This window comes from Ammospiza caudacuta, chromosome 1 (assembly GCF_027887145.1).
Source record: "Ammospiza caudacuta isolate bAmmCau1 chromosome 1, bAmmCau1.pri, whole genome shotgun sequence".
NCBI lineage: Eukaryota > Metazoa > Chordata > Aves > Passeriformes > Passerellidae > Ammospiza > Ammospiza caudacuta.
Window position 1 is genome coordinate 111,862,739 of NC_080593.1, and position 21,249 is coordinate 111,883,987.

General features: G+C 37.9%; 1 protein-coding gene across 1 annotated transcript in view; it reads left to right on the forward strand.

Annotated features, from left to right (window-relative positions):
- Window positions 1-361: 361 nt before the first annotated feature.
- The window catches only part of ASXL3 (ASXL transcriptional regulator 3), a 96,008-nt gene continuing 75,120 nt past the window's right edge, over window positions 362-21,249 (forward strand). The window contains exon 1 of the mRNA XM_058817842.1: window positions 362-438. Within this exon, the coding sequence (XP_058673825.1) occupies window positions 383-438 (56 nt within the window). The 5' untranslated portion in view covers window positions 362-382. The remainder of the gene's footprint in view (window positions 439-21,249) is intronic.

Here is a 21,249-nt window from a genome sequence, read left to right on the forward strand (position 1 = left end):
GGGTATTTTTTTTCCCCTTTTGACTCTTGTGTTTTATGTATTTCCCCTCATGCCTGAAAGAAAATCTGTTGCTGTGTCATAAAATCAGTTGTGTATTCCAACTCATTTATTTGTAACTTGATAAGAGTTTTCCCAGGCAGAGGTAACAGATGATGCACAAAAGCAGCAAGTAAATCTTTTTCTTGATGAAGTTTCCTGGGTTGTATCTGTCCTTCCAACAGACAGAGGACTCCAGTCTCAACACTGTCATTCCCTGCCTTTTACAAATGACTGCATTAAAACTGCATGATCACATAACCTTTCTGATTCACAGGACAGCTGTGTCTTGTCACTTACATTTGTTATTTCTTTCTAGGCGTTGGAAAAGTATCCCAACTCACCAATGACTGCAAAACAAATACTGGAAGTCATTCAGAAAGAAGGGTTAAAAGAAACAAGGTCAGTGTTTATATGTTCTGAATTTCTGCTATCTCTGTGAAAATGATATAAGAATGGTGTATAATCTTTACACAACTTCAAGTGCTGGCTTAATTCATTTCCGGTGTCAAAGTGGGAAATACATTTGATGGGTATTGATTGTTAGTTCAGGGCTTTTGAAAGGGTTAGTGTCTGTCTTAACTTGGTATGTTACCAAAGGAGTCTGGGCCAGCTCCAGTCCAATGGCCTGTCTTTAGAAAGTTAGTGCCATTTCCTCAGACAGCCCAGTGCTCCGTCTCCTTTTTGCTTAAGGACTGAAGCTCATTAACTGGGTTACCTCTGCCACTGTGTGCATGGAGAAAGGGCAAGAGGAAACTTGGTGCACTTTACACTTGGGTTTACGGTGTGTCACTTAAATCACTGTTAGGACCTGCTGGTGTTAGGACCTTGCCTGTGGTAGCAGAGATTGTGCTGATAAAGGTCTGGGAATGGAAGGAGAGGAGGGTTTGGATGCTGGGAACCAGTCTGTGTCTGCAGAGAGTGGATATAGTAATAGTGATACAGCAACTCAACTTGCTTGATAACAGCATACTTTGGATGTAGATTCAAGTGATAATAATTACCCTTTTAGAGGATAGATCTGTTTTCCAGAGAGTGTGGAAATCAATGAGTTGTCTTCCATTGCTGCCTGGTTCAGATGTACATGCAGCTTTTTATTCTCAAAGGTGTCTGTCTACTTGCTAGGTCCTCTAGTGACCTTCAAGTGAAAACTTGGGCAGAAAGTGAAAATAAGGAAAAACTGGTTGGCTGGTGGGGGTGTCCTACAAGATGCAATTGCCTCTTCTTCAAATATTATAGTAAACGTTTCCAGTTCAATAAATTAATACTTGTTGCTGTCTCAAATCACAAAGAGATATGTGCTTCTATTTTAATTATACTCTTCCAGTGTGGAACCTAAGGTTCAGAACAACAGAACTTAAAAGTCCATGTAAAGGTGAACCAGAAGTAACCATGGGATATATTTTTACTGAATTCACTGTTGTTCCTAGGAAACAGAACAGAACACAATCTGTGTGACTGTTTGCACAGCATAACCATGCACTTCATTGTTGGCAGCCTTATAACAAGCTCGTAATAGCTATATTTTGATAAAATTGCAAAAAGATGGTATGGAAAGTGAAATTGAATTTGCCACCTTTTACAGATTTAAAGTGCTTTAGTTCCTGTTGAGAAATTGCTTTGAGTATATTTGGCAATGATTCCAGGGAAGAAAGGAGATGAAAACTTTAGAAAATGAATGTCCAAACGTGTTATACTGCAATGATTTGCATACAACAACAACAAAAATGCAAGAAAACACAGTTTTGAAAATCTGTTCTATTAAGATACTGTTGTCACAGCAGTGAATGAATTGCTTTCTTCTTATGTCTTGTGATATGAAGCAATTGCATGGGAGAGGCTCTAACACCTGCTGATATAATTTCTTTGTAATTAAAAAAATTCTTGTTTTCATGCTCACTGCATGAATAAAATTTTGAGTGGACAACCTATGGAAAGGAATGAAAGCAATGTTTTCTATTTTAAACATAGAAAAAGTCTAAGCCCTTTTTAATTGCTGCAGAATGAGTAGTAAGAGAAAGATTCCTTTAAAGAGGTTCCAAACTAGATAATCTTTCATTTCTTTAGTTACTGAGAAACTGAAAATTGCAGAGAAATAGGAAAGAAATTCAGATTTGTTCTGATTTTTATTCATAGTACATGCAGGTATATGTTACAGCACAATAGATTGCAGGATACTGTATGTGATCGTGAGTTCTGGAAAACTCAAAAGGATAAAATTCAATGTTCTTTATACTTGAAACATTTTAATCCTAAAGTCTTTAACCTAAGTATTCTAAATTCTGCAATTGTAAAATGAGAAAATGTTGATTCTGTATTGATTGCTAAGTATTTTAATTTTCATTTAACTTCTGATTTCATGTAAAAATTGCACTTCTGCTGCATTTCAATATTGATTAGGGACAAACTTTCAGAGTTACCTCAGTAGCTAACTCATTATAGGAGCCAATAAGGAGTTTGACTTCATACGCAGATTTGTTGATTGGGCCTCAGCATGTCACTAATGTTTGGTTTTCACAGTACTTGAATTTAGAGTCTCCTGTCCACTTCGTCCCGCTCTGCAATTTCTTTCAGTACCTTCCTGCCAGTTGGTGCCTTTGCTGCTACTAAAGATGGTCTTTGCTGGTCTCTCTGCTGCAGCCAGCTAAGATGAGCAAGGGATGTAAATTTATGGTGTGCAGTCACCTGGCCATAAGCAGCAGAATGGCACTAGCATATTTTATTCTGTATTGATTTGTGTATTCTTCCAAGTCTGAACTTGAGCCAGGAATATGTTACTACTCTAATACACTTTACTTATTCCTTTATACTGATTATCATTGTCAGTAGAACCTTGGCAATTACTACATTAAGTTCTTAAGAAACTCTCCTCTCTACTCTTCCATTTATAGATGAATGAGGTTAATTGTCTTAGTCATTTTTCATATATATTGTAGCATTAATTAATCTAAAGCTTTTTGCTGTGATAGTAAATCTGAAAGACTAATGTATGATTTTCAGCCATCTCATTGTCATTATGTGTAATCTTTAAAAAGACACTGTCAGACTATTCAGCCTCTTTTCCTTTTTTGCCAGGAAGGCATCAAGTTGCACATTTATTTTTGTATTACTCATATAATTAAATAAAAAAGGATTAAATTACAAATTACAAAGCAGATATATGTTAGAAAATAAACCAAAAAGCTCTACTGATATACCCTGTGAGAGGTTATGCACCTACCTCGTTCTTTACATCTTGGGGAAGAAACAACTCATTTTTGTTTCTTAAATATCTTTCCTGTTATGCTTGTTGGTTGTAAAATGGTCAGTAGGCAAGCTGATCTTCTACTACCTAGAAGGAGTAAAAACTTTTAAGACAAACCTTTCAGGGATGTAGAAAATATATGGCTTTCTTCTGTGGGAGGGAGAAGTGTTTACTTAACTTTCATGCCTGTGCTGATGGTGAACAATGTCAGGCCAACAGACTTGGACACTGAAATCTCTTTACTAGGAAAACAGCAGCACACTTAAGAGCACAATGCTGTGTATTTTCTGTGCTGAAAGCATTTCCCTATCCTGCTGTAAATTTCTAGGCTCACCACCTGCTGTCTGTATACCCTAGCATGAGCTTTTGCTGATTTTGCTAGTGTGACACAGACTACTAGTCAGAGAATGATCCACTCTCTCGCCTCAGTGCTCCTTTTCCCCTTGCTGCTGCCTTGCTAGTTGTTTTCCATCTTGCATTTATTTTGTTACTTGTTAAGCTCTAAAATTTCCCCTACTGAATTGTGTTTAGGTTTTCTGCAGACTGTTTCTCAAATGCAGTAAAATTGCTTTAACAATGTACTCCTGTCATCCAGCATGCACGCAGCTTTTCCAAGCTTTAGTGGCATCTGCTTATTAGAACTTGTTTTCTTTGGAAGCATTATATTTCTTTTTTTGCTTATGGAAGTCCATGGGAAACCAAAACTTACTAAGTTGAGCTACATGGTACTACTGCTGCTTCTCTAGCTATAGAATCTGCTGCTATGTCACAAAGAATATTTTGATAGATTTGAAGTAACTTGTTCTTGAGGCCTATGTATTAGTCAACTTATTATTGCTTATTATGGCTAAAAACTTCCAAATGATTTTTATTCCAAATTTTGTGGGAATTGAAATTGAGTTTCTGCATCCCTACTTCTTTGGACCTGTCTTTTAAAGCTAATCACTGAGTGTTTTCCATTCTTTTGGAATCACTGATATCCTCTACAAATTCTCAAAAATTTTTATTGATAATTCTAAAGGCTGATCCATTCAGCTTTAATTATCTATGGTGAATTTCAGCACATTTGACTGATGTGAGAATACTTAATTTATTTAATTGTCATCTAATCAAATTTCCCATGTTTGTTTCTGGTGTTGGTTTTAGCAGCTGTCTAATCATATACACATTTCTGATTAGGCATTAGAACTCTTGTGCTTAGAGGGTAAGTGCTCAGTGCCAGCCCCTTCTTGAAAGACCAAGTCAGTTCCCTTTCTGCTCATATGCTTACAGAAATTTCTTTGTGCGTGTTGTGTGGGTGAGTTTGAAGTTTAATTTCCTGAAGCCCTTTTTCTTCTTTTTGTGCTCTCCCTTGTTTTCCTAAAAATGAAGAATCATCCTTTCATGAATGCTCAGTGTTTTAGCTGCTTTTTCCCCATGGGTTCAAGTCAAGCTAGTACAGTCCCAGAAACTTGCCCGATGATTTTCTGACCCTTTCTTTTCTCTTGGTTTTGTCCTTTTTTGTCATTACCTGGAAATTGCCTGCAGAACTAGCAAAAGTAAGCTATCTGTTTGTTGCATTTTCTTTGGAGCAGAGCACTGCATCTTTGTGAGGAGTAGGACCACTTGAAGCCCACTTAAAATTATCAGGGAGTTAAAAATAAGACAGAAGCTGGTATGACTTAGTTATTTGGATTAAGGAAGAGAGGATTGAATATAGGCATAGTAAATCTTCAGCTACACAAAAGAAAGGAAGAGTGAAGGGGTTATCCTGAATGTCTGCTATGGGCAGAACAAGAAATAAGGTCTTTGAATTGGAATAAGAGAAGATGCCGATTAGAAAGTACAAAGTGTTTTTTTGTTGTTGTTGGTTTTTTTTAACAGGAATTATTAATTCCTCTCCTGAACCATGGAAGAGATGTGAAAGATTGGTAGGTCTCACCACAACCCAGTGTAGCAATGTGTCTGTCAGGAGTTAGGTAGATTTGGTTGATCCTGCCTTGAACTAGGGAAATTAACTAGTATATCCCTTGATCCGTGTTTTTCTATTAATTTTTCTAGAACAGTTTTCAGTACTTGGGCCATACACATTGTTTTAGTCCTAGGGGAGAATATCCAGCCAAGCTCTGATAAATGTTTGATGCTAATAACCCTAGATTATGTCTTGGCTTTCTGTAGTTCCCTTTCTCCTGTGCAGGGTGAGGCTGGGAAATTGACTTGTCTGGATAAGATTAAAGCCAAAGATTCTCAGTACAAGTTAAAAGCCAATAAACTTTCAAAATGGGACAAACTGCTTAATTTCTTGGAGTACAACTTTAGCCCACAGCTATGCTAGCTATTTGCTTTCCTCCTCCATTATACTCAGGACTGTGAATGCTGGAATGGGATAATTCCATAGTGTTTTTGCTATTCAGCTGGAGTAATTGATTTCTGTATGGTCAACTAACTTGACCATGACATTATTCTGTTCAGGTAATTCATAGAAGAGTTTTTTTAAAGTTGCTTTGTCTCACTCTATTTTCCATAGGAAATAGGAATCTCAAACTTCATTCTTGATGGCTTTTTGTTGATCCTTATTTCACCTATGGGAATCAGAGCATCAGTCGTATCTCCTCTTTTTTCTCTCTTTTTTCCTCTGCATATTTTGCCTTTTGCTTTGCAAGACTAAGCTATCTATTGATTTATTGTTGTGACAGTAGTCTTTCAGAAGACTAAGAGGAGATCCTTGCCACTGGCACTGGCAATAGTGCTGTTTCTTGTGCACTCCACAGTGTTGATAATATTTATCATGAGTGATATCATAACATATTAAGTCTTCTGAGCCTAGGAAAGCAGCACAAAGTATGACCCTAATAAATCTCAAAGACACTCTTACTAGATTTACAGTCTTTGTGCAAAAATATGAAACTAGTGGGTTATCTAGAATTAAATTCACTTTGAACTGCAGAATGGAGTCATCAATGGAATAAAACACACTATCCATGCAGGGTTTGTCTTTAGCTTTGAAGTTAGAGGGGACTCCTGAAAATATTACTGTCACTTGTGAATCCTTTGATCTTTTTGACAGTGTCTCTTTAAGCCTTTGCATTCCTCATCCTTAGAGCTATTGACTTAAAAAGAAATCCCTTCTGAATGCTGCTGTTTCTGTAAATAGGCTAAATGAGCTGGCAACTGTCTTCTATTGTTTATCGTTTTCAGGTTCCTTGTTTTATTGTGTGCATATAGGCAGAGAATTTTTTGCTTTCTTTCTCTGTAAAGTCATTCCAAAATGTCAATGTAATTCATAATTATTGTCACAGTTTTTATTTTTCACTTAAAAAAGAAGAAAACCAAATGCCCTGCAATTACCAAACACCCTTAAAAATTTAATAGAAAGAACCACAGTTTTTGTCTTAAGGCTGTGTTTGCCATCAGAAGAGCACGGACAGTTAGGAGGCTTCTTTGGTTGCGTCTGATAGAATTTATTTGGGAGCCTCTTCAGCTGAGGGAGTGTATTGTTTTGTCTGAAGGTAGTTATTCCCTGCAATGGACTGAAAGGAAGTCCTGATGGAAAGAGAAGGGAAAAGCTATTCAAATTCTTTTGCCTGGCATTATTAGGTTGATTTTCATGCATCTAGAGATATGGCTTTTGGCTGTAAAGCAGTGAAAGAAACAAACTTTCAGGACAACCTGTCTTTCTGCATAAATTCACTTCAGACATGTCTTTGAAATGCTGTTCTTTCCAGTGTAACAACAGACCACCTAATTTAGTAGGCAACTCTGATAGCAGCAATTTGCCAGCTGAAAATCTCAGGCTTGCTCCTTCTTGCCTAGACAATTCCCAGCATTGTTGTGTGGTGCAGTTTAGCCCGGTAAAAACTAGTGGGTTTTCTATATTGCATTCCAGCACTGGAACTGTAATTTGCATAATCACACCTCTGTCACCTCTGTAATATTTTTTTCAGGTTTTGGTAGTGATGTAGCCCTAGAACAGCTAAAGTATTAACTCAAGCCTAAGATCAGGATTGTGAATTCCTGATTGCATGCTGCTGCATTGTGATTACCCCACTGTTCAAAGCTTGCCTATATCTGGACAGCAGTATTCCCACCTTTGTATTGATTTGGAAAACTGGTTTTGAGTGAGATGTAGACCAGATGTTAAATCATAAAACCTCAAATGTTTGCGCTTAGTGAATTGCAAAGATGAAGAATTTTTTAGTGTGCTGAATCTTCCATTATGTATACCTATATATTTCAATACAAGACATTTAGCTACCTGGAATGTTTTTGTTTTGTTTTTTTGTTTTTTTGGGTTTTTTTGCCTGAGCCACCATTATCCTTATTTTTTTTGCATATTTTAGTATTTTTGTAATTATTCAGAATGTTTAGTTTGTTTTAATACTGCTCTTCTTTCCTTCACAGGACACCGGAGTCTCTGTCTAGGGACTTTGTTAAACAGTCCAGTAAAATCAGTCTGCATGTCAGTGGTTCTTATAAAACTATCTTTATAATTAAAGTGTGAACTTAATTTTGAGTTTCAGATGATAAATGGCATAGCTTAAGCTGTAAGCACCTTTTGAGTATGACACAGAATACGTTGGAGGGTACTGTTCTTAGTGATAAGAGTATTAATTGAGCATATGTAGAAAGAGAGTGGAGACAGAACCAAAGTAGTACTTATCAATGCTAAATGGTGAGCTAAGAATATAAGCTGGTCCTTGCCTCTTCCACTCCTAATGTCCCATCCATTAAATTGGTGCTGCCTGTGCAGTATCTACTATTTCCCATCTCTATGCAGTCCTGTGTCCCACGAGGTTCTGCAAGATGAATCTTCCTCCTTTCTCATTCGGGGTCATCCACCCCATGGTCTCCAGTTACCCTGATCTGCTGTCATCCTTTTTTCCTTCCTTTACAGAATCAAATACTACTCAGGCACCTTTCCAATGTGCCTGAAATTTTCCTAAGTATTACATTGTAAACATCCCAGTATTTGTTTCATGTTTGGACTTGAGGCCAGTTAAGCGTTCTGCCTTAGTTTGGTTCCAGGACCAATTATGAGAAAATAAAGCAATTCCATTTTTTCACCTTGTCTGGGACCTTCAACTGATGGTTTAGAAGCGTTCATATAATTTCCTCTTTTTGTACTTAGCCTTTGATTTGTCATCATGTTGAAGGTTGTTCCTGCATTCTTGGGTCAACTGAGATTTTAGAACAGTCAATTCTCTTTCCTTTAAGATTAGCATGTTGCTGTTACATTTCCATATGCATTTTTGCCCATTTAGTGTTTAGGACTTCAGTTTTCCATTTGGTACAATATTTCTCTCTATTTGAATGCTGAAACAGATAACCAGCTTTTCTTCTATCATATAAATTATAGGAAATAGTCCTTCTTTCTTTTTTATTTTAATATTTTTGAAGGTCTGCCATAAACTTTTTTGCTTTCCGTCTATTAACAGTTCTGCAAAACGTATCTGCAAAGATTGGGAAAACAGAAATCTAGTCTGTGTGGCACACCTGTCTCCTAGGTGCTATTAAACTATTTTACTTGTGCTATTTTGGTTTCTGCTCCTTCCACACAAACCTAATCTGTGTATAAAGCACTGTATGAAGCTTTTGTTTAATTTGGGGTTAATGCTTTCCTGGTAAGGGAGAGTGAGCTGTATGATTGTTAAATATTCAAGGTATAATAATTCAGCGGATATGTGAAAAATTTGAAAGTTTACTTTTTTACCTGTAATGGGAAAAATTATGATAGTTAGTTTTGTGAGGTGATAAACATTTCAAGTTCTAAAGATCTATACTGCAAAAATTTTTTATGTTTAAGTGCACCAAAGTCCTTCCTCCATATCGCACCCTAACATTCTGAAATTAAGACTTCTGTTATTTAATGTTAAAGATACTAATTTTTTTAAATATAAGTGGAAATCCGGCAACTTAAATGTAACAAATAATGTATAGCTGTGCACATCTTAAAATATTTACTAGTTTTGTGCAGTCATGACATCACTTCCTGTTAAAGGTTGTTTTAATTTGAAGTATGAGGTGGACATCAGCTGTGACTAGATAATATAAATTTGTCAGCTATTCCAGTGTTGCTTTTCATAGTGTAGTGATTTCTTTATCAATATATTTTTATGTTTAACGTAAGAATTTAAGTTGTTTTGGCCTTTTCTTATGTTGTGTCTCTCAGTGTAGACTTCTATGAAAAGAGACTGAAAAGCAACAATGTAATTGTTCATCAGCAAGGCTGATGAAAAGAGAAACGTTCTACATTATAAATTGGTGTTACCAAAAGAGTATATTGTGTCCTGTCTTCCCATATTTTTCCTAGACAGTGTAACTACACTGTATGCTGCAGACTTTTTTTCTATAATGTTTCGGTATTTTGAAGACTAATTCTGCATTTAAAATAGTATCTCTTTTTCAAAAATAAAGCTATCCAAGAGACCTAAATGCATTCAAAACAATCAGACACTCTCTGAAGTCACATCAGCAAAGTTTCACCATATCTTCAATCCATCCTCCCAGCAGTGGAAGTTTTAGGGTTGGTGTATTTGTTTGGGTTGGGAGTTTGGTTTGGTTCAGTGGTTATTTTGTTTTGTGTGTCTGTAGTATGTTTCCAGTAGTGTAGTGCATTAAGCCTCAATTTTTAAAAAATATAACTGAAGAGATGCAGTTTTCCAGTCTATAGACTGTTTTTTTTCCTTTTTTCCAAAGTCTGGCTGCAGTTGTGTGACTGTGTGAAAGGTAAGTAGATTAAATGTGTTCTCTGATTCTACTGCCTTAATCAGATTGTTTTGCCAGCATCATTTTAAGAGAAGCAAGGACATAGAACAGCGTTCCAATAATAGTTGTCCAGACACAAAATTTTGAAAGATATTCTAGGGAGACTGAAAGTTGACAGAATGTGTTTTTCCTTTTATCATTGTTCTGAAATGAAGATCTGCCACATACTAACACTAAAGTACAGAGGTAATAAACCAGTGGTTTTGAAATAAAAATCAGAAGCAAGAGAGCTTAATATCAGTGCAGTTGATGTAACTAATAGATATAACTGATGCTTGCTAGGGGCAAAATGTAAGAGTCTTGCTGAGTAGCCAGAAACCTTGCTCAGCTCTCTTGTGCTTGGAAAAGGCAAGACTAATCTACTGGATTTACTTCAGGTATTATTTGGACAAATGCGATTCAACACATATGCCTGTCAGGAGCAGCCATATATATAAAAATTTAAAACACAGAAGGATACAGACACTTTAGCTAGAAGGAGTCATCCTTTGAATGTACACTCTGGTAAAATATGCTTAGGAGAAGACTTTAATCTATTGAGGGCTTAAAACCTGCATTGAAAATTGAAGTCTGGCTGAGAACTTGAAGACATGCCTGTATTTAATGGATTTATGAGCTTTTGTTGCACCATACAAGTAACCTAAGAAGCTGCTTTTCCTTGCAGGTGTAAAATGAATTACTCTAGGTTTCAACTTGCTAGTTGCTGATTGAGATTTACTTGTTGGGCTTGAATTTTTTTGGCATTTGTTTTGTTCTCTGTATTTCCCTTTAACATTGAAAAGTTAGTATTTAAGCCTTTTATTTATTACTGCTTTGAATTTCATTTATCCCACAGCTGACTTTTGTCTTTATTTCTAAGCATTCTGTCTTGAGGGACATGCACAACATCCCACAAAATAGTATAATCTTCTTTATGCTATTTCTAGTATTCCATAGCAACTGAGGGGAAAAAAAAAAAAAGGAGACTAAACTGAACGCTACAACACAGGCAATTCATTACAGATTTTCCGCTTAGTATTCAGTAAATTGTGAAGTCCTTATTTTCATCATTAGCATATTTTTCACAGAGCAGAAGCATAGCCATTTCTGGCAGACTGAATTAAATCTGTTTTACTTGAATGTGAAAGAAGAAAACATTGTCAGGCTTTCTATGAAAGCATCATTTTCTAGTAATAATTCATTTCTCTGGAACAGTTTGCTGTGGATGTCTTTATGTTTCTATAAAGATATGGGTGTGTATGTTTCAGTCTACCTGTAATTAAACCATTTCTAAGCTGTAGGGGAAAAACCACAGAAAAATATGTGAGGGGTTTTTTTGTTTGGTTGGTTGTTTTTTGGTGGTTTTTTCCCTGTTCATATTGCATGAGCTGAGAAATTTACTAGTTCTCTTTTAGAGATTGATGGCTATGCACTGGCACATTTAATTTAATTTTTCTTAGTACATTTTTATAGGAACAGGCCCCTCAAAAAGCATCAGAATTTCACTGTCTGAGGACAATGAAAAAGATCAGGTGTAACTTTCCAGAAAATGTTTTACATACGTGAATTTCCTTTCTTTGTAAGACTAGCTGATAGCAATTCCATTTGATTTGAGTCTCACACGTAGTCTTAATTACTGTAAAATTAAATTATGTGCATCCTTGTCATTTCAAAACAGAATTTAAGAAGTGCCTGAACATATTTTGCTTTCTTATGTACTGTCATGTAAAGTAAAAATGTTTTATTCAAGATATGATTTTTCTTTCAGCAGTTTAGAAAGCTGTCTTCTATTTCTAATCCAATGAACTTTGGATTGGTCACTGAGTCTGTTTTATGATAGCTGTATGCTAGAACCAGTCATTGTGTGGCTGACAGATATTTACAATATTAAAAGAGAACTGGGGACCAAAATGTATACCTCAAGGGAAAGTATATATAAAAAACCTAAAAATCTACATGTATGAAATTGTGTTTATGGGCTTGAACATGTAAATAACACCTACAAACACAAATTCACGACTGTACATGTACACATGCCCTTATATGCATATAAATTGGAAATCATATTATTATTATAATTATAATCAAATACATCCTTTGCTCAGTTATTCCAAGAGCTGAGTATGGGAAAGAGCTCAAATGGTCCTCAAGAACTGTTTTGCTGTTTGCCCTCAATAGCTAAAAGAGGACAAATTGATTTCTCCCTCATTGCCTTTGGTTCTCATTGTATTTGTAATATGAGGAAAAGAAAATGCATTCTAGTAGCTCTTTTCAGTAGGTACTACCTCCCAGCGAGAAAGAAACAAGTGCACATAGCTGAGTCACCCTATTTAGGATCTTGCAGCATCCATAGCTACTGCTGCATTGTTAATGTTTCAGTAGGCTTGCTTAAGATACAGATATTTGCTATCAGAATCCATGGAGATACACTATTCAGAGATTCACTGGCATGCTTTTGTAGTTATTTAGCAAATAAAATAAAACAAGTGTGGGATCCGGACAACTATTCTCTCTTGTAAATGGTCCCTAATATTTGCTATTCCTTCCTTTCTTTTTTTTATTTTACCAATACACCTGGAGTTTTTGTTTTCTAGACTGCTAAATACTTTAGGGGTAAACATTATCAAACATGAAATAATTGTGTAAAAAATAATGTGTCCTCTACAGTCATTGCAAAAGAAAAACAGCTATGACCCATAAGTGACAGCAAGGAGGTTTTTGAGAAGACACCTTGAAGAATATATGACAAGCAGGAAGTTGTTGTTTTGTTTTTATTTGTTACTTTATTTTGTTAAAGAATGCTTGTTTTCTATCAGGGAATCTTTCCTTGGCCAGTGAAAATTTGGCAGTTTCAAAGTGTATTTGTACTCTTTACTGTCTCTCCCCTTTGTACAAAGCCAACATCACTAAACCCAGTACAATCATTGACCTTTCTCTGTTTACAGTAGTAGCTGATATAAATGTAAAATATTTCATCAAAATATGATTCAGTCATATGATATGAGCTATATAAACTAGTGTTGGTCTAGGATTATTTGTGTCCAAGGTACAATCCAGGAATTAATGACATGATTGGTACTGTTGATTAATTTAATATTCTATTTCTCATTCTGTTTTTATTAAAAACAGAAAGCAATTTTAGTCTACAACTGAATTTTCTTTTTGTGATCCATGTTATTTTACGTTTCTTTGGCATGTGTGGCTCAGCTCTTTCATTCAAAGGGACTTTAATAAGGACTTCAGCAAGCTTCCTTTCAGGTAGAATGATGTGGTTATCAAAAATGACTAGTCTGAAATGGTTTTTTTTTTGGTTATCCATGCTATATTTTCACAAAATATGTGATGGTTTCATTTGTTATAATTTGAAAACATTGTATGTGACATTTTGAAATCGGATTGACTTCTATTTATAAGTTAAATAGAAACTTAAATTTCCTAGTTCCAGACTTAAGGGGCTGTCTAAAGTCAAAGAAAAATAAGGAGCTCTACTAATAGACTAATTTGCAACAGCTGGAGTAAGTTAAAGCACAAAAATAAAAGTATCTGCTTGGTCCTTTGAGGGAAGGAAAAAAAGTTTTACTATGCTGTTTTGCCAAGTTAAACTCCCTTACGTACTACAGGCGTAATTTAACGTTTCACATCAACACAAATATTTTAATTTGACACAATACAATAAATCATACATTGCTATATTTTTTAAGGTACGGGGTGCACTGTGATTGCCTATTCTGTGTTTATTTTCGGGCTTTTCGTACAGGCAAGGGCTCTTAGCAAAAATATTCTATGGACATAATTGGCATGTATTAGTCAGCAAAGTTGTTGTAGTTACATTTATTTTAATATTTAGGGTGAAAGTATGGTCTTGCTTATTTTTCTAGGAACAAGTATTACTAGAAACAGTACAAGTATTACTAGAAAACAGGAATTTGCTTCAGATTTAATTTTATTCATGATTACTCCCAGCTTCCTTATTCTTTGTGTCAGTTTGATTTTTCTGCCTGTTTTGGTGATGGACAACATTCCCAAGTTCTGCTTGACTCTTCAAGTACAAGAGTAATGAGAAAAATCTTCTGTAAGGAAGGAATGATTCTTTTTATTAATTTATTCTCTCACATGATATGACAGACTTTAGAATTTATTCTTTTTTCAATTGAATGTGAATTGAAGGTGTAGAAGTAGGTTGTTTGTTTAAGTCCTAGCTTTCTCTTTTTGGGTTGGTTGCAATGTTTTGGATGTTAAAAATAAACATATGCTTTCTGCGTAATTGTGCCAGAATTTGACACTTAGTTTCAAAATTCTGAACTCCTTCACTTAGAAGTTATGTCCTGATTGAAAATTGGAGAGAGGGGAAAAAAAGAAACTGTGGAGATTTTCCTGAACTTTAGTGAATAAGAAGGCACAAGATGTGGTGCACTTTCTTTGGCTTTGAATAGAAATGGACAAAACTAAAATTAAATTTAGGGATTTCAATTTTTCTTGCTTCATAACAAAAGATTTAGCATTATTTTATATTTCTGCTTTAAAAGAAAGACGATTCTTTTATCAGGACAGGAAGTCATAGGATGAAGGTGGGGAGGACAGGAGAGAAAGAGAGAAGACACTGGGAGAAGAATAAGGAAGAGAGAAGATATAGGAAGCAAAGACAGAAGATGGGAAAGTAGAAGGATCAAGGAGAGAGGAAAGGGAAATAAAAGAAGAAGACAAGACAGAATGAAGAGGTGGTTATGACAATGCTCTGGCAGTGTGGGGTTGTAGGGCCAGACACGGCCTCATGGCTGAGATAATGGTGCCTCTGGGGTATCATATTTAAGAAAAGGCAAAATCAGCACTCAGGCAGAAGAGAAGGGTAAAAAATAAAGTGTAGAACCAAGGCCAGAGAAGAAGGAAGGAAGGGGGTGCTCTGGGCACCAGAGCAGAGGATCCCTTGAAGGCTGTGGAGGGCCACCCTGGAGAAAATATCTGCTCTGCAGCCAGTGGAGGAGACAACACTGGGACATTTGGCTATTTCCTGAAGGAGGTGTTGCCCACAGAGCATCCAGGCTGGAGCAGACAAAAACTGAGGAGGAGGCAGTGGCAGAGAGGAGCAGTTGTGGACTGAGTGTAACCCCCTGAGTGCAATTCAGAGTGGGAAAGGTTGGGAAATTGAGAAGGAAGGAGGAAGGATGACTCTGTAAGGATAAAGCTGTTGTTTGAAATTCTTTTGGTCTTTATTTCTCTCTACCAAAATCTTTTTTTAATGGCAATAAATATATTTTCATCAAGTCGACTCTGCTTTGTCTCTTACTGTAACTTGTAAGCAATCTCCATGTCTTTATCTCAACCCACAGGTTTTTCATCCCCTCTTCTCCCTGTTTCCTGTTGGGGAGGGAGGGAAAGGCTGGGTGGGCATTTGGCTGCTGGCCAAAGCAAACCCACCACAGGAGGAAAGAAATGAAAAGCAAGGGAGAAAAAGAGAGGAACAAATAAGGTAAAGAGAAGAGAAATGAGAGGAATAAAGCTAGAAGGAAAAAAAAGAGAAGGAAGAGAAAAGTGAAAATGCAGCAAAAATAAAACTGAGAAAAGAGAAAATAAGAAAGCAAGAAGAGAAGAGGGACAAATAAAAAGAGAAAAGAAAAGGAAGAAAGAAAGAAAAGGAAAGAAAATAAATACAGGAAAACAAAATAGAAAGCAATGAAAAATAAGCAAGTGGAAAAGAAAGAACAGAACATAGAAGAAGGGAGGGAGAAAAGATAAAAAGGAAAGAAAAGAGAAATTAAAGGGGAAAGAAAAATGTACAGTGGGAGAGAGAAAAGAGAGAAAAAAGAGAGGAAGAAAAATAAAAGATTGAGAATAAAAAGAAATATAAGGGAAAGAACTGAAGAAAAGCAGACAGGAAAGAAAATAAAAGCAAAAAATAATGAAAAGGAATCAAGTCCGAGCAAGTTCACTGGGGCTGAGGAATCTGTAGCTGAATGCTTTTAGCAGAAAAGTTAAAATTTTTAACTGACAGAAAAAGCTCATATGTGGTAACCAAGACCCTGGAAATTATTTTCCATCAGTTAAAAGTGGTAAAATCCCTATATTAAAATAACTCAACTTTGATTTCAGCATTGCCATTCAGTGAATAGATATTTTCCAGGTAAAAATTTCCAAAGAAATTCTAATAAGCATTAAGAACTCTCTTACTGATTTGGACTGATTACTTTGGGTGGGTGGGTGGTGTGGCTGAAGTGGCCTAGTAAACTCTGGCACGACAGCATGTTGGCATACATTGGTTTTCCAGAAGAGTTCAAGTTACTGAGCCAGTTTAATTGGGATAACTGAGTAGGATTTTTGATAGTAAAAAAGAAAAAAATATGTTTAAGTTCAGCATTGCAATTTACTTCCATGCTGTTGTTTCTATCAGGAAGAAATATTGTTTAATAAAGTAATGTCATATTACAGCTCAACATTCAGTAACATATTAAAGATTTAAAGATTTCTGATATGAAAAAATAAATCCGTAATTCTTATAAAATAAAAAGAATAGTTTTAAACTGTGCAGTACTTAGTAAAGTTCTTTATATAGTACTTTGCTTGGCAGTCCTCTTTTATTATTTCCTTAAGTGGTTAAATCTTGCCATAATTTCAGCGTTTTCACTGACATACATTACATGCCTTTTCAAATTTAATTTGGATATGTCTTAACAGCATGTTGTGCTTTGCCTTTTGTGTTTTGTTTTCATTACTGGGGGAAGGTAGAAGGAGATGTATGTTCATAGACCCATCTTGGAGTTTTATAAATTTAGTTGCAATTGGTTTTAGTGGCAGCAACTGGGAAATTGCACTGAAATCGCGCGAGAGAGCCAAGAACATGACAAAGGCTCCGGCGCAGGAGCACGTGGGCGTGCGGGGCTCCACCAGGCTCGGTGATCGTGCTCTCCCTCAGCAGGGTGGTACCCAGCTCCCCTCCTCTGCCTCCTCTGGCGCCAGTGCAGCAGCCCAAGGGGTTAGGGCTGAGGCGAGCCAGCTGCATCTGGCACTGGGTCCGGGAGCGGCTGCAGGGAGCGCGGTGCCTTCGCTGACAAAAGGTGAAATACAGGCCTTGCTCCACCGGGTCTGAAATGGGAACCAGTTGTGTCAGTCTGAGGCCATCCTTCTCCAGTTACTGTAAACCAATATTGTAGCTGAAAGAATAATCCTCTTCTCTCCAAGCTGCTTTTCCTGTTCTGGGCTGCCCACCTCCCTGGATGCTGGCACAAGCATTCATATGGCTGTTTGGGGAAATAATCAAGTTTTAAATAAAGAAAAAAGGGGTGTGAGGGGAGAACATGTCATGGATACTGAAACATGTGGTCTGCCGTAGAGGGTAGCCACTCAAGCTGCTATTTTGAGTGACAGAGCTGATAGAAAGAGACATGAGTCCAGTATTCATCCTGGTGTAAATCTTGCTGGTGAAAGCAGCCCTACAAAAAGGTACAGAAATGCACTATTGCTGGCATAACTGCAGGGTGGTGTCTTGTAACCATTACAGCTGTGGTAACAGAAATTCCTGCTGTGGATGATAAGAAGGGCTGGAAATTCTTCTAATCAGTCAGGGGAGAAGTTTGGCTGGAAGCTGTGACTTGCATCTGGATTATGGTCCTGGTATAGCATGATAAAGTAGAAATCCTACTCGGTCTTCTGATCTAGGCCTGGCTCACAGTGGTTTTCTGGCACCACTTTCTTCTTCCTTTTTTTTCACTTTTTCATTGTGCAACAGAGTTAATGAAGCCACTGTCAGATGCTGCACGGGCTTCTTCTGTGGGTGGTGCAGCAGCTCAGAAGTCCTGTTGTTCTTTTGCAGTGTATTTTTTCACTTTGTTGCAGATCTCCAGCAGAGGCAGCTAATCAGAGAATGAGCAGTTGCAGCAGTTTCCAGGCTTCTTGAGCAAACTTCAGGCAAAATCTTCTGGGAGCTCCTGGGAGTTTCTGGGAACTTTGGTGGTACACTTCAGCATGTCAGGGGACAGCTTATGGAGGCATTTGGCTCTGTCAGTTCTGACAGCTTTTTTTGGCTGCTTACTGGTTGTGGACTACCTGTGTGGTAGTTGTAAGCTCACTGTGGATAGAGACTCCTAAGATGGGCAACATGGAAACTTAGGATTTCTGGTAATAGAAGAAAGCTTCTCTGCCCACAGAGAAGGATAGGTGTAGTGCACTGGAGGGAGGTCAGTTGGATCGTCAGAGGAGACAGCCAGAGCCAACTGAGGCTCAGCCATGGTGTGTACATGAATAGGAAAATGAGGGTGATAATTATTTGAGATCATATCAAGACAGTCACCCATCTTGCAACCTGGTGTTCTTGCTGTAGCTGGAGGTTTACTTCTTGTTGGATACTTGAATTACATATGGTGCAGATTGACATCTCTGAGGGTTGTCCAACCCTCAGACAATCCATGGATGAACCCTTGGTGTTCATCCACGTGGTTTCCATGATACTACTGAGGCGAGCCCAAACCTGTTAAAAGTGACTGCACGGCTCTAGTGACAAGGGTGAAGAGCACAAATGCTCAGGTGGTGTTTTTCTTAGTCCTATAAATGAGGTGGAAATTCTCAGGTGACAGAGGACACATCCATCAAGTCCAAGTCTGGCTGCATGACTGGTGTTACAGGCAAAGCCGTAGCACCCTCTTTGAGGAATAAGGACTACTGAATAGGGGCAGGATTCAAAACATGGAGTATGGTAAAGGCATCTTTGCTGACAGTCTCAGTCTTCTTTTCTGGAGGGCCTTGAAGTAGCTACTTAATGTGAAGGTTGCTGGAATTTGAAGAGAAATAAAGGCATGGGGAGCATCATGGAAGTATCTAGGGAAAAACATAATTGGAAAAATGTTGCACTTGCTTTATGCAGTCTCTGCACAATTTCAGAGCACCTCAGGGATAATGCACAAAATGGATGCTACTGTGCATAGATGGAGGGATGCAGGCTGACAAAGAGGGGCAGTGCATGCAAAGGAGGGTGGGTGTGCACAGTGCTTTGCCCTGGAATGAGTACTGAGTCTGAGGCAGAACAACATGAGTAGTGCTGGGGTAAACATCTGCTGCTGACCATCTGGCCAAGAAGTAGATGAGGCCTTGAAGTAACTGCTGGGTGCCTTGCACTTATTGCAGACCATAGTAGTTGTGGGGAATGCAAGCAAGCCAGGACATTCCTGAAAGACAATTTCTTGATGCAGGCGATGTGCTTCTTGGCTTGTTACATGTGAAGGTCTGGTTGAGTGTATGAAGGTTGGTGACCGCCCTGGTCAAGCTATGGACAAAAGGGTCCAGGAAGGCTGTTTTATCTCCCTGGGTGAATGACAATGGCTCATTATAATGCACAAAAAAATCCAGCTAGTGTGGCAGAAAGCCAGTCTGAGTGAGAAGAGGCAAATCATGCCTGGCCAGCCACTTCACCTTCTATGTCCAGATGACTGGTTCTGTGCATGAGATGATAGCAGTGGATATCTTTTACCTTGACTTCAGCAAGACACTTGGCATTATTTTCCATAGTATCTTCACAGCAGATCAATGACATAGGAGCTCAAAAAGTGAACCGTAAGGTAGATGGACATTTGCTCTGACTTCACGCCCCAAAGTGTTTTGATCAAAGGTGCTAACTCCAGTTGGTGACCAGTTATTAAATGGTGTTGCTCACACATTGATACTGAGGCTGTTACTGGTAATGTGGCTGTTAAACACCTAGAATATGGGACAGTGCACACTAAGCAGGTTTAGAGGAAGCAGTTGGTACATTGCAGAGTGGGCTGTTGTTCAGAGGGATCTACACAGCAGAGAACTGTGCTAACAGGAGCTTGTGAAATTCAACACAGGCAAGAGCAAACTTCACCTGGAACACAGTCATCTGTGGTGGTATAGGCTGAGGGGCTAACATGGCAGGAATCAGCATTGCAGAAAATTACCTGGGAGTCCTGGTGGTTAACAAGGCAGCTATTTGTCCTTCAATGTGCCCTTGCAGCAGAGGAGGGCAGGCCCATGTTGGGCTGTGTTAGCAGGACTGTGGCCAGCAGGCCAAGTGAACTGATCCTTCTCCTCTGTTCAGCACGTGTGAGACTGCATTTGGAGAACCATGTCCAGTTTTGGGCCTGCTATACCAGGAAAGAGATTGATACAGCAGAGTCCAGTGAAGGTTCACCAAGATGGCTGGAGGCTGGAGCATATGGGAAATGAGGAGAGGCTGAGAGCTGGGCTTGTTCATAGAGCAGAAGAGAAGGCTCAGGGGGATCCTGTGGCCCTCCACTGCTAAGTGATGGCAAGGTCTTTTTCCTTGTCATCTTCCCTCTTCTTCTGTGGGGAACACAGACCCAGGCTTTTCTTGGAGGTTGCACAGTGATAGCATGAGAAGCAAAGAATGAGAGGCAGCCGATACAAATTGGAACATGAAACATTCTGATTTGATACTAAGAAAAATGCTTCCCTAGTTAGAGCAGTTAAGCACAGGAGGAAGGTGGTCCAGGGAGGCTGTGAAGTCTCCATTCCGGGAGATTGCACAAAACTTGAGTGGACAAGGCTGAGATCCAAGTGGTCCTGCTTTGAGTAGAAGGTTGGACCAGATAACTTTTGGACTAGAAAACTTTTGGAAGTTCCTAGCAGTGTAAATTATATGAGGCCATGAAACTTGGTGGAGATGAATGTTCTTAAAAATAGCTGTAACTTTTTTTTTTTTTTTTAAGGAGGAGAGGTGGGTGGGGTGGGTTGTGATGTATTTTTTATTTTGCATTTGACTAATGTTATTGTGTATCAACAACACATACACACACACACACACACACACACACACACACACACACACACATAAGATATTTTAAACACTAAGTTAAAACACTAAAGGGAAAGTTATGCAGACTGGCCAATTAGAAAGCCAAATTAAACTAGAGAATTTGGGGTAATTTCATACAGATCCCTTGTGTGGTGTGATTAAGTTTTAGAGGCCAAAAGGCATTCAGTGATTATTGACTATGTCTTGTTCAGTATAGTCACTTTACTTTCCACCTTAACAATTTTTTTTTTCCTTGAGGAGTAAGCTTCTAAGCTTCACCCACCTTGAAGCCAAGAATATTTGGAAGGGTGGGGTGTTTTTTTTTTCATTTTATACATTGCACATTTTGTGGCAATGTTTTTCTTGGGTTTAGTACATTTTTGACTGTAGCACAGTCATTACTTCATTTTTCTAAGCATATGTATTTAAAGCCCACAAGGGTCTGTGAAATTTGATACTAAAATAAGACATCATATATATAAAAACC